The sequence below is a fragment of the Ovis canadensis genome, chromosome 18 (assembly GCF_042477335.2).
Source record: "Ovis canadensis isolate MfBH-ARS-UI-01 breed Bighorn chromosome 18, ARS-UI_OviCan_v2, whole genome shotgun sequence".
NCBI lineage: Eukaryota > Metazoa > Chordata > Mammalia > Artiodactyla > Bovidae > Ovis > Ovis canadensis.
This window is the reverse complement of record NC_091262.1, coordinates 70416653-70431324: the sequence shown is the minus strand read 5'-3', so window position 1 is coordinate 70431324 and position 14672 is coordinate 70416653. Positions and strand designations below refer to the sequence as shown.

The following is a 14672-nucleotide window of genomic DNA, read 5'->3' as shown; positions in this document are numbered from 1 at the left end:
ATTAGATCCCACAGGCCACAACCAAGACCAGGTACAGTCAAGTAAACAAATATTTACAAAAAATCAAGACCCAAATGGTATACAGTAAAAAGTCTCCATCCCACTCTTGGCACCATTTGCCTAGACCTCTTCCCACTCAAACATGTAACCTCTGAGTTTTCTGTATATTCTTCCAGAGTTCTGTAATGAATGTACATGAAAAATTAAAAACAAAATATGTTTCTCTACCCAGACACACAGTTTCTTAAAAAAAAAAAAAAACACAGCAAAACTCGTTTGCCTATTCTTTCTCACTTCCTGAGACCATGATCTGTTTCCCCAGGCAGGCTACAATTTCTTAAGAACACTATTTCCAATACAAGACTGTGAACTGTACATGCAGAGACACTTGACAAATGATAACCAGATTCTTCACTTGAGCACCTGGTCCTCACAGGCAGTTTCATTTCCTTGCCTCCCACTGCCCCTTAGACATGGACTCACCAAGGTCACCAATAGTTTCTGTAGCAACACAATTTAGTGGGCTCTTCTAAGTCCCTGTGCTGCTGGACTTCTGGACAGCAAAAGACACTAACTGCTCTTTGAAACATTTCCTTTGCAGGTCTTCCATAACATTACACCCTCCTGCTCTCCTCCCTCCCTAGCTATTCCTTCTCAACCCTCAGGGCTCTGCTAGATCCTCTTCCCAGTTTCTTCCTTTCCCCAAGATGATTATATTCACTTCTGTGGTTTCAGTTCCCTTTTGTTATGCCAACAACTCCCCATTCTACAGCCAAACAACGTATCTATCTACCCACCCATCCACCTCCACATTGAATATCTCATAGATATTTCACATTCAACCAATATCTACAAAGCATAAATTCTTTGTCTTTTTCTCCTCCCCAAAGCTTCTCCTCCCAATTATTCCCCACCTCTGTGACTAACCTTCCTGCTACCTACGGTGGTTACCTAGGGCAGAAACCCAGAAGTCTGACCCTAACACTTCTCTCCCTCTCATTCCCCACTCTCTCACCAAGTTTGGTTGAGTCTCCCTACTTGGTGGCTTAGATGGTAAAGAATCTGCCTACAATGCTGGAGACATGGGGTTCAAGTCCTGGGTCTAGAAGATCTCCTGGAGAAGGGAATGGCTACCCACTCCAATATTCCTGCCTGGAGGATTCCATGGACAGAGGAGGCTGACAGGCTATGGTGTATGGGTCTCAAAGGGTGGGACACTTTCATATTTTCAGTCTCACTTGCTAATTATCTCTCAGAATGGTCTCCTTCCATCACTAAGTTATGATGCTAGTCCAAACACTGTCATCTCTCCCAGGATTCCTCTGACAGTAATGGATCTCTGCTTCCGCCAAACTGATCACTCTAAAACACACATCTGCGTCTGTCTCACCTCCTTGTAAAATCTTTCCATAGCCCCCCATTGCCTGTGAAAAGAACACCTTCCTAGGGCTTCCTTGGCAGTCTGTTGGTTAAGACTCCATGCTTCCAATGTAGGCGACTTGGGTTCAATCCTTCACCTGGGAACTAAGGTCCTCCATGCCAGTGTGCCAAGAAGATTAAAAAAAAAAAAAAAAAAAAAAAAGCACACCCCCCTTAACCTGGTTTCAGGATACAAGACCTGCGCTTATCCTGCTCCTTCAGCTTCCTCCACCACTGTACCGGGCTTTTCACCTCCCTCAATTTATGCTTCTACTTCGGGCCAGAACACTTACATCTAGTAACAAGGTGTCTGGACTTTCTAGTTGTGCTGTTCTATCTTCATGACTCACTTTCCCAGTGTGTAAAATAGGGATAATAATGCCTACATCAAAGTTTGCTGTATTGAATTTCTTAACATATGCAAAGCACTTCCAAGAGTGCCAACCTGCCAGTAAGTCCTATGTAGATAATAACTCTCATTTTCACACACGTGGTCAGTGTTGAGGGATGCGATGAAAATTTCTGTGGGGGAGGAGAAAGATACTAAATTACCGTAAGCAAATATTATATAAAAAAGACAATACAAATACAAAGTAAAAGTAGAAAACAAAAAGAACATAGAACCTCAGTGATCCTTATTCAAAACAAATCCCTAGAAGCTTAAGAATCCATGACAATGAGTGGGAAGGGGAGATGATCCTCCATACGGCAGGAGGCGCTGCAGCACTCCTCAGGTTGAGGGGCTAACCCAGGAATGCTAGGATGCGCTACGAAGGTCACGTGCCCCTCATTTACCGCCCCAGCGTTCACGCCTCGTCTCTCCACGTGACTCGCATTCTCGGGGATTATTGGTCTGCGTGAGGCACGTGGGCAGGGCAGACCGCGGGGGGGCGGGGCGGGGCGGAGGGGTGGGGCCGGGGGCGGAGCTGGAGGGGGGTGGTTCGGCGCGGGGGCCGTTGGCTCCAGACAAATAAACATGGAGTCCATCTTCCACGAAAAAGTGAGTGTCCACGTTCGGTGGGGAGCTGTCCACGGCGCGGTGGCGGGCGTGGGGTGCGGAAACGCCGCCTCCCGGGGAGCTGGGTGGGGCCCGAGAAGCCCCCATCCAGATCTCGCCGGGCGGGAGGAGCTTCCCCGGGAAGGGCGCTTCACCGCTGTCCCCATTGCACCCCAAGGCCCGTGCCGGAGGATCCGGAGGAGACCCGGTCTGGGGATGTTTAGGAAGCCGGGACGGGATAAGGGCCGGGCCGGGGGCGCCTCCGGGCACGAGAGAGGAGATGGCTTCTGCGCTTCCCCTCCACTTTCCGTGAAATTTCTTCTCCTGTCCCCCTCTCTCCGTCTCCCCACATCCTAGCTAGTCACCTCTCGGACATCTTCCTCTATCTTTCCCAGTTCCACCCCACTCTGCCAGTCCTAGTCCTTGGAAGAATTAACTTTTCCTTCTCTGGGCTTCTTCGTTCTATATTGGAATCTCCCATACCCTTAGATCCTTGTCCTGCACTGAGTCCGTAAGCCTCTCGAGGCAGGGACCTTGGCTCGCCCCATGGAGGGCGTGACACTTCAGCGAAGTGAAGTAGGGAACCCGGTGCGCCTCTGCACTGGGAAGTCGTCACAAGAGTTTCTGTTACGAGGAGTTTGGGTTTCGTTTCTTTCGGTAGTGGCATCTTTCCGGATCAGGAGGCTAGCTTTCTTGTTAGGTATTAAGGATGGGCAGGAATAATGTTGTTGTTGTCTGCCTAGCCCATTGTGCTTTGATTCTTCCATGACTATGCACTTGAAGATTAATGTTTGTGGCATGTGGATAAACTCGTCTTTTTTCGCATACAATTACCATTTCATTTGAGTGTGAATGAAACCTTCCTCAGGTCGGCTTAAACACATATCTTATTTCATAATAGTTTCATGTTTGGAATGAGTTGCTGCTGAGGCTGTTATTTAGTAGGAGCAAAGGGGTTGTGTTTTGTTAAATACTTATATATCCATTTTAAAATGCACACACACAGCAATCAAAGCAATCAGAGACGAAGTGCAGTATAAATTCAAACAAATTGTTATGGAATGCTTTTCTTTATAGAAAACATTTCAGTTTTTTTTTTTTTTTGGTGGATGAGGAAGGACTCAGTGTTTGGTTATCACTAATCTTTTCAGTTGGCTGACATATATGAATCCTGGACAAGAGAAATTTAGTTGCTTGGCTAAGGAGATTGGATGAAAAGAACATTGAGTGGACATATTTTTATGACTAATTTCAGAAGCTTTGGTGTAGGACCAGATGTTTCACATTGAAAACTTTAAATTTTTCCACATCACTTTTTGAGGACCATGCAATGTTTTTTTTTTTAAAAAAACAATATTCATTGGTACCTAGTTTAGATAGATTGCAGTGGGATCTTAATCATGGGATCAGAAGAAGTTGGACACTAGCCTAATGAAAATCCACTTAACTTAGAGCAGTCACTCTGAATTATCAGCCTCAATATAGATTTAAAGACTTTTCAAGACCACATTTACCCTCATCACCTTGCATGTACTTAGCAAATGAAGACTCAAGTTCTACAGGGATGTTTCAGAGGTAAAGAAAGCACCTATAACCACGGACCTGTTGCCCATCTTCTACAGAGGCCATTTTGGGGATGTTTGAATCAATATGACATTTTCCGGAGCACTCCCTTCCCCTGCTCCTCATGTATTTAACTCCAGGTCCTGGATTTGGAGAGCCAGAGAACCAACTGTAGCCGATAGGAATCTGCGTGTAGGGATGTCTGCCTGCAGAGAATTTTGCAGCCACTTCCTCTTGGAGTTCTGATTTCCCCATTTTCAGAGTTGTCACTTTAATAAGTGACCCTTTAATAAGTTGAAGTGCCCTTTAATAAGTTGAAATGTAAACTCAAGAGTTGTTTATTGATATATCCCCAGTATCTGGCACATAGTAGGTGTTCAGTAAATATCTGAATGAATCAAGAGTGTTCCTTGAGCATCTAAGATGATATGGTGCTGTTTATATAAACAGGTTTTCTGTAAGTATTTTAGACTTTGCAAGTCATTTATATTCTCACATATTCATGTGTGTGTGTGTGTGTGTGTGTGTGTGTGTGTGTGTGTGTATCTGTATGCTTTCCCAAGCATCTAAAAATGTGAAAATCATTCTTAGCTACTGGGGCAGAGTGAATATGACCCACGGGCTAGAGTTTGCCAGTCCCTAACTTAAACCCTTAACGCTACATGGCCACCTAGTACTGGTTTTTTTTTGTTGTTGTTTCAATTTTTTTTTTTTTTTTTTTTTGGTTCTGGTACCTGCTTTCTGTCATTATCACTTCTATTGCTGACTGCTCTTGGTGAGGTTATTATTTTGCCACCTGAATTGATACTTTTATGCATTTACAACTGAGAATGATAACCAAACTTGTTGGGATTATATTTAAGATTAGTGAAAATACTGGAAAGATGCTGAGTGTTGACCTTGACATTCATGATGTTTTTGTTGTGTGTGTGTGAGAGAGAGACTGCTCTTTCCTATCCATCTTCAGGCTATTTGAGGTTTAAGATTCACCAAGTTCCGAATAAGTGGCTTAAGGAAGTGTTAATAGTACAAACTCTGCCTGGGTTTGAATCCTACCTCTGCTGTTTGCAGTATCTGGTCACTGTATTAGGTAGCTCTTGAAGTGAAATAGCCTATCTTAATAGAGACTTTTTGTTGTTATTTGAATTTTTTATTAAGGATAACACGTGTAGGGGCACCCAGATCAGAAGAGTACAGCTCAGTGAATTCTCATGAAATGGACACGTTGTGTAAATAATACTTAAATCAAGTAATAGACCATTTACCTGCATGCTGTAAGCCCCCTGTGTCCTCTTCCAGGATACCAAGGCTCCCTCTACCCCTGCAAGGATAACCTCTATCCTGATTTCTAACATCATCAATTAATCAGTTTTGTCTGTTTTGAGATTTTGTAAATGGAATCATATAGAGTATACTCTTTTGAGTCTGTCTTGTGTGTGCTGCGATTCATGGGGTTGCGAAGAGTCGAACACGAGACTGAACTGAACTGTGTTTAACACTGATTGAGTTACCCATTTTGTTGCAGGTAGTTGTAGTTAACTCACTAGTATTGTTATGTTATATAGTTAATTTTCTGTTGCATAGTATGTTGTTATATAGTATTTCTTTGTGAATGTAACACAATTTAGCCATACTTCTGGGAGGAGCCTCTGAGTAGTTTCCAGTTTGGTGGCCAATATAATAGGGCTTCCTTGATGGCTCATATGGTAAAAAATCTGTCTGCAATGCAGGTAGACCCAGGTTCAATCCATGGGTCAGGAAGAGCCCCTGGAGTAGGAAATGGCAACCCACTCCGGTATTCTTGCCTGGGAGAATTCCACAGACTGAGGAGCCTGGGAGGCTACAATCCATGGGGTTACAAAGACTCGGGTGGCAACTGAGCACCTCATTGTTACACAGTGTGTTATATAGTATTTCTTTGTAAATATCACACATTTTAGCCACTGGACTATGAGGAGCATTTGGGTAGTTTCCAGTTTGGGGGCCAGTACAAATAATGCATCTATGAACATTGTTATACGTGTCTTTTGATGTACATCTGTATGCATTTCTGTTGCTTATGCTATGTACCTAATGATGGAATTACTAGATTATAGGGTTGGTATATGTTAACTCCAGTACTCTTGCCTGGCAAATCCCATGGATGGAGGAGCCTGGGGGCTGCTGTCCATAGGGTCGCACAGACTCGGACACGACTGAAGCGACTTAGCATGCATGCATGCACTGGAGAAGGAAATGGCAACCCACTCCAGTGTTCTTGCCTGGAGAATCCCAGGGACGGTGGAGCCTGGTGGGCTGCTGTCTGTGGGGTCGCACAGAGTCGGACACGACTGAAGCGACTTAGCAGCAGCAGCAGCAAGCTGTAGTAGATACTCCAGATAGTTTTCCAAAGTGGTTATACTAATTTACACTTTCGTCAGTAGTGTGAAACAGTTTTGATGTCTTTAATCCTCTCCAACATTTTTAGTCATTCTGGAGTGTGTAGTAATAACATACTGTTAACATTAATATGCATTCCTCTCATAGGTAAATGAAGGTGAGCCCCCTTTTGTGTTTTTTAATCCATTGGCTATCCTCTTGTGAGTACTTGCTTGTCTTGCCCATTTTTGATTAGAGTATAAGTAGGACATCTGTTCAGTTCAGTTGCTCAGTTGTGTCTGACTCTTTGCGACCCCATGGACTGCAGCACGCCAGACCTCCCTGTCCATCACCAACTCCTGGAGTGTAGTTATACTCATGTCCATGAGTCGGTGATGCCATCCAGCCATCTCATCCTCTGTCATCCCCTTCTCCCACCTTCAGTCTTTCCCAGCATCAGGGTCTTTCCTTCCAACTCACATATTATTCGGTGGGCAGTGCTTTCTGGTAGTAGAAATACAGTTGAAGGAAAAAGGTGCAGACAAGTCCTCTTCTCGCTATTGTAGCCATGATTTGAGGGGTAGCTAGTGCCTTCGTTAAGTTCAAGCTGTGTATTCAGCACCAAAATAAGAAGATAAACTTGTCTCAGCCCCCTAGCTCACACCCAGACTGTCTCGATGCTGCATTCCTGAATTTTGTTCCCAGAAAATGAAATCAGGAAAAAGATGTGTCTTGCATGGTGTTGGTCTTTGGGGATCTGTTGTGAGACATAGCTCAGAACAAATTGCAGGATGTCAGACAGGCTGGGTTAAAGAATAGACTTTTCTAGGGAAATGGATAACTTAGAGCATCAGGGTTATTAGCAGGAGAAGGTATTCTCCCAACTGTCATCATCCCCTGGAGTCAGCCCAGTGCTGGGTGCACAGGGAGGGACCTCATCCACCCATGAGTCTCCCTTCTCATAGGGAAACAGGAGAGCAGCATTGTTGAGGGGAGACGGGTGATACTCAGGCTACTTAGTTGAAGGTAGCCTGAGTTTAGGTTTGGGTGCCAGCAGCGTGAGAAAGCCAGTTGCCCAGTGCCTGAAGACCCTGGGGCTTGTAGAAAGTTGTATTCTTCCCACCCTCATAACAGGAAGCCAGCGATCCCTTGGAGACCCAAGCTGGGATGCATGCGGTCTCCTTGCTGCCTTGTCTAGAAGTGAGCTCCAAGCATGATTTTCTGGACAGTATTGCTCATTACACCACAGTGTGTGCCTTATCTTTCTTTAAGAGAACCTCATTTTTGTAGCTACACGTCTCCATAAACATGGAACAGAATTTGTCTTACTGTGTCAGTTCTTGAGATTCATCTGTTCATGGATTTGAAACTCCATGAACGAACATTTAAATGTACTCATTAAATGGAGTACATAAACATCCCATGAATGACCATTTAAATCTTGTTGAAAGAACAGATGTTCTAGGGATTAAATGTTCTTTTCAGCATTAGTAATTTACCATGGAATCTCCAAAAGTGAAGTTATTTTAGCTACTGAAAATGAAGGAGGCTAAATGTTTATTGTGGAGTAATTTTTAGTAAAATATGAGATTTTATATAGATGATTTTTGTTTAATATAAACATTAAGTTTTGACCATATAACTGATCATATAATTATAGTTTCATTATAAAATAAATGTTAGCAAATGAAAATGCCCATACCTGGGTTATTCATGCTTTCTAAAGCTAAAAATGTTTGGTTTGGCTGTGTTAGGAAGTTAATGATTACATATCTTTGGAGAAGATACTGTACAAATCTGTTTTACAAATCACATTTGAATTTTTTCTTTCGGAAATATTAGCAAGAAGGCTCACTTTGTGCTCAACACTGCTTGAATAACCTACTACAAGGAGAATACTTCAGCCCTGTGGAATTGTCTTCAATTGCACATCAGCTAGATGAGGAAGAGAGGATGAGAATGGCGGAAGGAGGAGTTACTAGTGAAGACTATCGCACATTTTTGCAGGTACCAATTTTAAACTCACTAAATCACGCTTCTTAAAAAACGTGGGTACTGTTTAGAAAGGGATGAGCTGCTCTTCCAATGGGGATCTGACTTGTTAATTATAACCCAGCTCTTGGCTTTGTAGACGGGAATGCACAAGATGTTATTTTAAATGCACACACTAATGACACTTTGCCCTTCTCTCCCCACCCTCAATCTCTGCCCCAACCACCTCTCCAAATTCAACAGCAGCCTTCTGGAAATATGGATGACAGTGGCTTTTTCTCTATTCAAGTAAGTAGTCACAAGCATGTGCTAAGTGTTGTTTATATCCCAGGCAGTAAACTCAGGATATGCTTTTCACAGCCTTTCAAAGTCACCTGTTGATGTGACCTTCAGAAGTTCCTCCAGTAGGTTGAGTATAAGAGTATAAGATTATCCTTTAGAATACTAGTTTTCTATATAGCTACACATGAAAATTAGGACAGCAGATTCTTCATTTTAGAGAAGGCCTTTTTCAAAGGAGGTTGTTAATTTGAATCTGTGTGCTAATAAATGTAATTCCAGTAAGTCACAGTATTTCAAAGGCTTCCCTCATGGATCAGCAGTAGAGAATCCGCCTGCCAATGAAGGAGACGCGGTTTTGCTCCCTGGGTCAGGAAGATCTCCTGGAGAAGGAAATGACAACCCACTCCAGTATTCTTGCCTGGGAAATCCCATGGACAGAGGGGAACCCTTTGCTCACCTTGCATTTAAATCAGCCTACCAGGATTGGATTCCTTCATTATGGTCTGCAGCTTTCATCTTTTCCCTTTTTGTGAACTTACCGCTCCCCTTGAATTCTGTGGGTGAATATATATATGATACTCGTGAGACTGATTCTTTCATCTGTGGCTCTTTGGTTCCATTCCTAACACCTGTGAGGTGGATCCAGAGTTCTTCAGAAGCTCTCTTGGGGGACCTGCAGATATCTCTGTATGTGTTCCCCTGTTCAGTCCTCCTGGACTCCTCGGTCACCAGCATTTGCAGCCAGGGCTTCACTGTGGGTGGTTACAGGTAACAGCTGCTGCCGGGCCCGGAGCAGGGTCTGAATGGGCTCAGCGCGCGCCGTTTCCTGTTTGTGCGGTGCTGCTCTGGGCACCAGTCCACACTTGCCCAGTGCAGATTATTCACTGTTTGTCTATACTCATGCCTGGCTCACGTGCTGCTTTGTTGGGTACCTTGGAGGGTAGGTGGTGAATTGTCAAAATTTTTCCTTTTGTTTTTTTCTTAGTTTGAAATAATCAGGTTTATCTTTTGATTTCCTACAAATCACAAACCCACGATAAAAGAAGTTTAGAATTGATGAAAACTTCAGTTTAAATCCTCAGAAATAATTCATTTTGATAGACATAAAATTATCATTATTCCGTATAGTAAGTTGACTGTCAGTTTTCTAAAGCAGAACTCATAGCAGCCAAATGAATGCAATGGACTTGTGTTAAGAGTAGCACTTCCCGGATAGAATATACATCTAGATTTTGGAGGCAGTTCTATCTAGGAATTGTATGGTTCTCATACAATTCCAGAAACTTAGTGTAAAAGGTACTCTTTTAAATGTTATGTCTATATTGTTAGTTATGGATATTTGGTGCATATAGTGATATATCCATGTGCACACACACACACACACGCACACACACGCACTCTAAAACCCATAGCATACTGGGGAAATTTATCTATGAACTAAAATAGATTCTACAACTAATGTGGCTTAACACTACTTATTTGGAATTTTTAAAAAAAAATTTTTTTTTAACAGGTTATAAGCAATGCCTTGAAAGTTTGGGGTTTAGAACTAATCCTGTTTAACAGTCCAGAGTACCAGAGGCTCAGGATTGATCCCATGTAAGATTATTTTGCTTTTCCTATATTTGATTTTTAAATGTATACTTTCTTAAAGGGGAAAAATAAGCCTGGCCTGCTTTTGTTGTGATATTCCCCATTTTATCCCCTCAGGTTTTCCTGGTTTGCCTTTTGGGGCTGTCTGTGAACGTCTGTCCCCCGAGCCTCCCTGACCCCTCCATGTGTGGCAGTGCAGAGCTGATCCTTGAATGGGGTGTGGTGCTGTTGTTTCTGTATGGCATCACCGATCTCCACAGAGATTTATGCTGTTTTGTAATTTTTAAAAAATCAGTGATTCTTAAAACTGTAAATATAATCCTAAGTCATCATAGTTTTGTATAGTATTTTCTAATTGACAAACTAAATGAATATGATTCTAATATTTCAACTTAATATTGCATATGTGCTTTTTCCTGTTTCTAGAAATGAAAGGTCATTTATATGCAACTATAAAGAACACTGGTTTACAGTTAGAAAATTAGGAAAACAGGTAACGCTTCTCCTCCTTGCCTGTCTTTTTTCTCATTCTGTACCTCATTTGCAACTAATGTGAGGAATTGGTGCCTTGAAGATGAAGGAACACACCAGTAATGTGTTCTTGTGGCCTGGTTACAATCTAGATAGATAGGACATAAGTAAAATTCTCTATTTAAAACAAGACAGCCATATTTAAACATAAGTAAGTTTTTATGTGACCAAGATGTTCTGTCAGCTAACTTCTGTTTTTCATAGGTTTATGTTACGCATAGCAGTGTCACAAAGCCTGAAATAGTGTCCGGTATGAATAAAAATTTTCAGCCATGTTTGCTTTAGCTTAACAAGGTTATTCACATTCCAAAATGCCATGTAATACATGTGTCTACATAAATCATTTCTATTTAAAAAAAAAATGGAATGTGTCTTGAGCATTGAGCAAAGCTTTTATAAGATCAAGAAATGTACCAAAAGTGTTATTTTTAAAAATAATTACCAGTGATCTTTGTATACCCAATATCATTTTTGACAACTTCTAATGTCCTTTTTCTCAGAATTTTGACTCTTTGAAAGAGGGTTACTGAAAACAGATTAATGTAATGAAAAAGAATGAATTACTGATACATGCAACAATGTGGATGAACCTCAAATTAATTATGCTGAGTGAAAGAAACTAGACACAAAATACTATAGTCCATAGAAAAGAAAAGAAGAAAGTGAAGTTGCTTGGTTGTGTCTGACTCTCTGCGACCCCGTGGACTGTGGCCTGCCAGGCTCCTCAGTCCATGAGATTCTCCAGGCAAGAATACTGGAGTGGGTTGCCATTTCCTTCTCCAAGGGATCTCCCAACACAGGAATCGAACCTGGGTTTCCCATATTTCAGGCAGACTCTTTAACGTCTGAGCCACCAGGGGCTCACTATAGTGTTCCATTTATATAAAAGCATAGAAAATGTAAACTAATCTTTAATGACAGTGATTGCCTGGATGAGGGAGGCAAGGAACAATGGACGATGATTACAAGGGGCACAGGAAAATTGGCAGTGACAAAAATGTTCACTCCCTTGGTGGTGGTGATGGTTTCGTGGATATATACATACGTTAAAACTTCACATTTTACACTTAATATATTACAGTCTGCTACATTTCAAGTACACTTAAATAAATCTTTTTTTAATAAGCTAATATGAAACAAAAGGAAACAGGAAAGAGTACATTGAGTTAAATCAATATAAGATAATTCTAAAATGAAAGCCCTACTATTTTAAGTTTGCTGCTTAGAAGCAGCTTCATCTTTAATGGTCCCTCTTGGGTGGCAAAGAGCAAGTAAGTTAGTGTGGTTTGGTGCAGGAGAGACCCACGCAGGTAGGAATCAACTCTGGGAAAAACCAAGGCAGAACTCTCCCAAGTGTGTTTAACCTAGGAGTTTTATTTAAATATTTAAAAATACGATCAGCTGTTCTTCACTTTCAAGATCTGAAGTCTTAGAGTCTGGAATTCCTTTGTATTGATTTGTATGTAAACTTACATTATTATTTTGAGAAATTTTATAAATTTTAGTTCTTCAAAATTGAATTTACAGATTTCACGTTATCTTAGACAAACTCATTATCCTAGACAAACTTCCCTGATAGCTCAGATGGTAAAGAATCTACCTGCCATGCAAGAGACCTGGGTTCAGTCCCTGGGTTGGGAAGATCCTCTGGAGAAAGGAATGGCCGTGCTGGAAATGTCAAACTATGGCTTATCATCTTTGGTTCTAATTTATATTTTTGATTAAAATTGTATTTTTCACTATAGACTCTTGTCTGAGGCCCCTGTATAAAGAAAAAAATGAGAAAAATATTACCATCTCTGATAAAATTCACAAAAAGCATTTGGTGATGATGCTGACAGTAACTTCTGAAACTACTGTATCTTGTGGGGTAAATTAGGATGCCCATGACATAGTGAACAAACGATGTTAATTACATGCAGTAGTGGTTTAGTGATCTTGTAAAAATGAGTTGGCGATTAAAAATTCTCTTCCTGGAATGTCTAGCTTTCTCACAATTAAAATATTTTGACTAAAATTATCGGCAGTAGGAAAACTTGGTAGTTGTCATTTTTCTTCCACATCAATATAATATGATTAGGGTTTTGTTGGACAGTTCCTTTGAAAAAGATTTAATTATGGCTATAATAAGGGTGCTTTAAAATACTATCAGTTTCTTTTCTCTTTTGAAGGGGGGATTTAAAGTTTATGGCTTAAAGCAAACTTTTAAAACATTTAATAGTGAAAAAATTGCAACATTTTATTTCAGTTTTTAAAAATTGTATGATTTAATTACTTTTTAAAAATCTTAATTTGACATGTTTTCAGTGTTTAAACAGTCTTACTAAGTTTAGATGGGGATATATCAATTCATAGCATGTAAAACTTGTTAATTACAATGTGTACTAACTTAAATATTGACAATTTGTTTTCCAGTGGTTCAACTTGAATTCTCTTTTGACGGGTCCAGAATTAATATCAGACACATACCTTGCACTTTTCTTGGCTCAGTTACAACAGGAAGGTAAGTAAAGACTGAACATTTTATGTTATCTTTTGAAGTAGCTAAATGAAACTGTCTCACTAGAAGTGAGTATACCAACTGTGTAGAAACTGTCTCACTAGAAGTGAGTGTAGCTAAATAAAACCATCTCTTTAGAAGTAAATGTAACAATAGTGCTTTTGTGGCAGAAGCAGGGAAATAATCTTTGTTTTATATGGTAAGCTTTAGGCTGCGATTTGAGTCATCCTGCTCTTTGGGCATTCCTGCTGACACCTGGCCCTCCCCTGATGAGGCTGACTCCTTTGCAGACCTTCTATGTTACGGCATTTTTGTCTTCCAGACCCCACATACCACAGAGCCAAGGAGAGCTTAGGTATTCTTCTTGTTCATCCTTACCCCTTCTAGGTCACTCTTCTTTCCTAGAAACTGCAGCTCCTTTGAAGTATATATCACTAGAGTAAAGTCTACCCCTTTCTCTTTTGCAGTCTTTGAAAGTCTGATCTTCCTCCTTTTCCACTGAAGATTTAGGATCTCACTCACTATAATGGCTTTCCTTCAACTCTTTTCACCATTCCTGGTGATTTCTACATCAAAAATCAGTCCAATCCAATCTCTTGCTTCTTTCAAAGATCATTTGTTTTTCACTCTTGCCTGCCATTACTAATAACTGTACCACCTTCAAATTCTAAGTGTCCTATTCTTAGACTTTTGTCTCCTATCTTTATACCATATTCTCTCTGTTTTTTTTTCCTTTGTAACAATTCTTTAAACCCTATTACAAGCCTAAACATTCCCCTTAGGTCCTTACTTCCTATGTTATTCCACCTGTTTTCTGTAATCATCATTATAATTCATTATCATTCAGTGATTATCGCTATAACACACAGTTGCGCTTCTCAGCTCCTTTCTCTTTCTCCCTCCATCATACTTTTATGACAAAAATCCCAACCCTGGTTAAAATCCAATCTTGGACTTGTCCAGTCCTCCTCCATCAGAGCAGTTGAGCATGGTTAAAGATGCAGTATAAAATATGATCAATTTTGCTTTAAATTTAGGATCGCAAATTTCAAATGAGCCTTCAGTGCTACTTGATATCCCTACCACATTCTTGCAGTAAGCTCACCTACCACTTCCCAGGATGATGATTGCACAGCTTATTCAGACCTCTCAGCATCCCCTCCCCGTTCCTGACTCCTAGCTTATGGCTGTCCTTTATATTCTACTGTGAAAACAGGAGCAATTAAAAGAGAACATCCTTGTTCTTCTATCAGCAGATCATCACCCTGATTCTCTCTCTTCCTGTGCTTTCAGGCTATGAGAGTAGGTGAGCTGTTCCCTGCTCTTAACCAGGCCCAGTGTCTCCACTCTGGGGCTAGATCTCAGCTCCTCCCACGTAGTCAGGACCTTCGCTTCTGCTTTTGTTGCTCTACTCTCCTATGTGGGTTCCCTCTTTTA

At 41.0% G+C, this 14672-nt stretch overlaps 1 protein-coding gene across 2 annotated transcripts in view; it reads left to right on the top strand.

Annotated features, from left to right (window-relative positions):
* The first annotated feature begins 2302 nt into the window (after positions 1 to 2302).
* ATXN3 (ataxin 3) overlaps positions 2303 to 14672 on the top strand; it is a 38377-nt gene continuing 26007 nt past the window's right edge. Inside the window, exons 1-6 of one of the 2 annotated variants that reach the window (XM_069559481.1) lie at positions 2303 to 2419; positions 8180 to 8344; positions 8573 to 8617; positions 10125 to 10210; positions 10631 to 10697; positions 13151 to 13238. In XM_069559481.1, coding sequence (XP_069415582.1) covers positions 2396 to 2419; positions 8180 to 8344; positions 8573 to 8617; positions 10125 to 10210; positions 10631 to 10697; positions 13151 to 13238 — 475 coding nt within the window. In that variant the 5' untranslated portion in view covers positions 2303 to 2395. The remainder of the gene's footprint in view (positions 2420 to 8179; positions 8345 to 8572; positions 8618 to 10124; positions 10211 to 10630; positions 10698 to 13150; positions 13239 to 14672) is intronic. The other variant, XM_069559482.1, reaches the window with a different exon arrangement.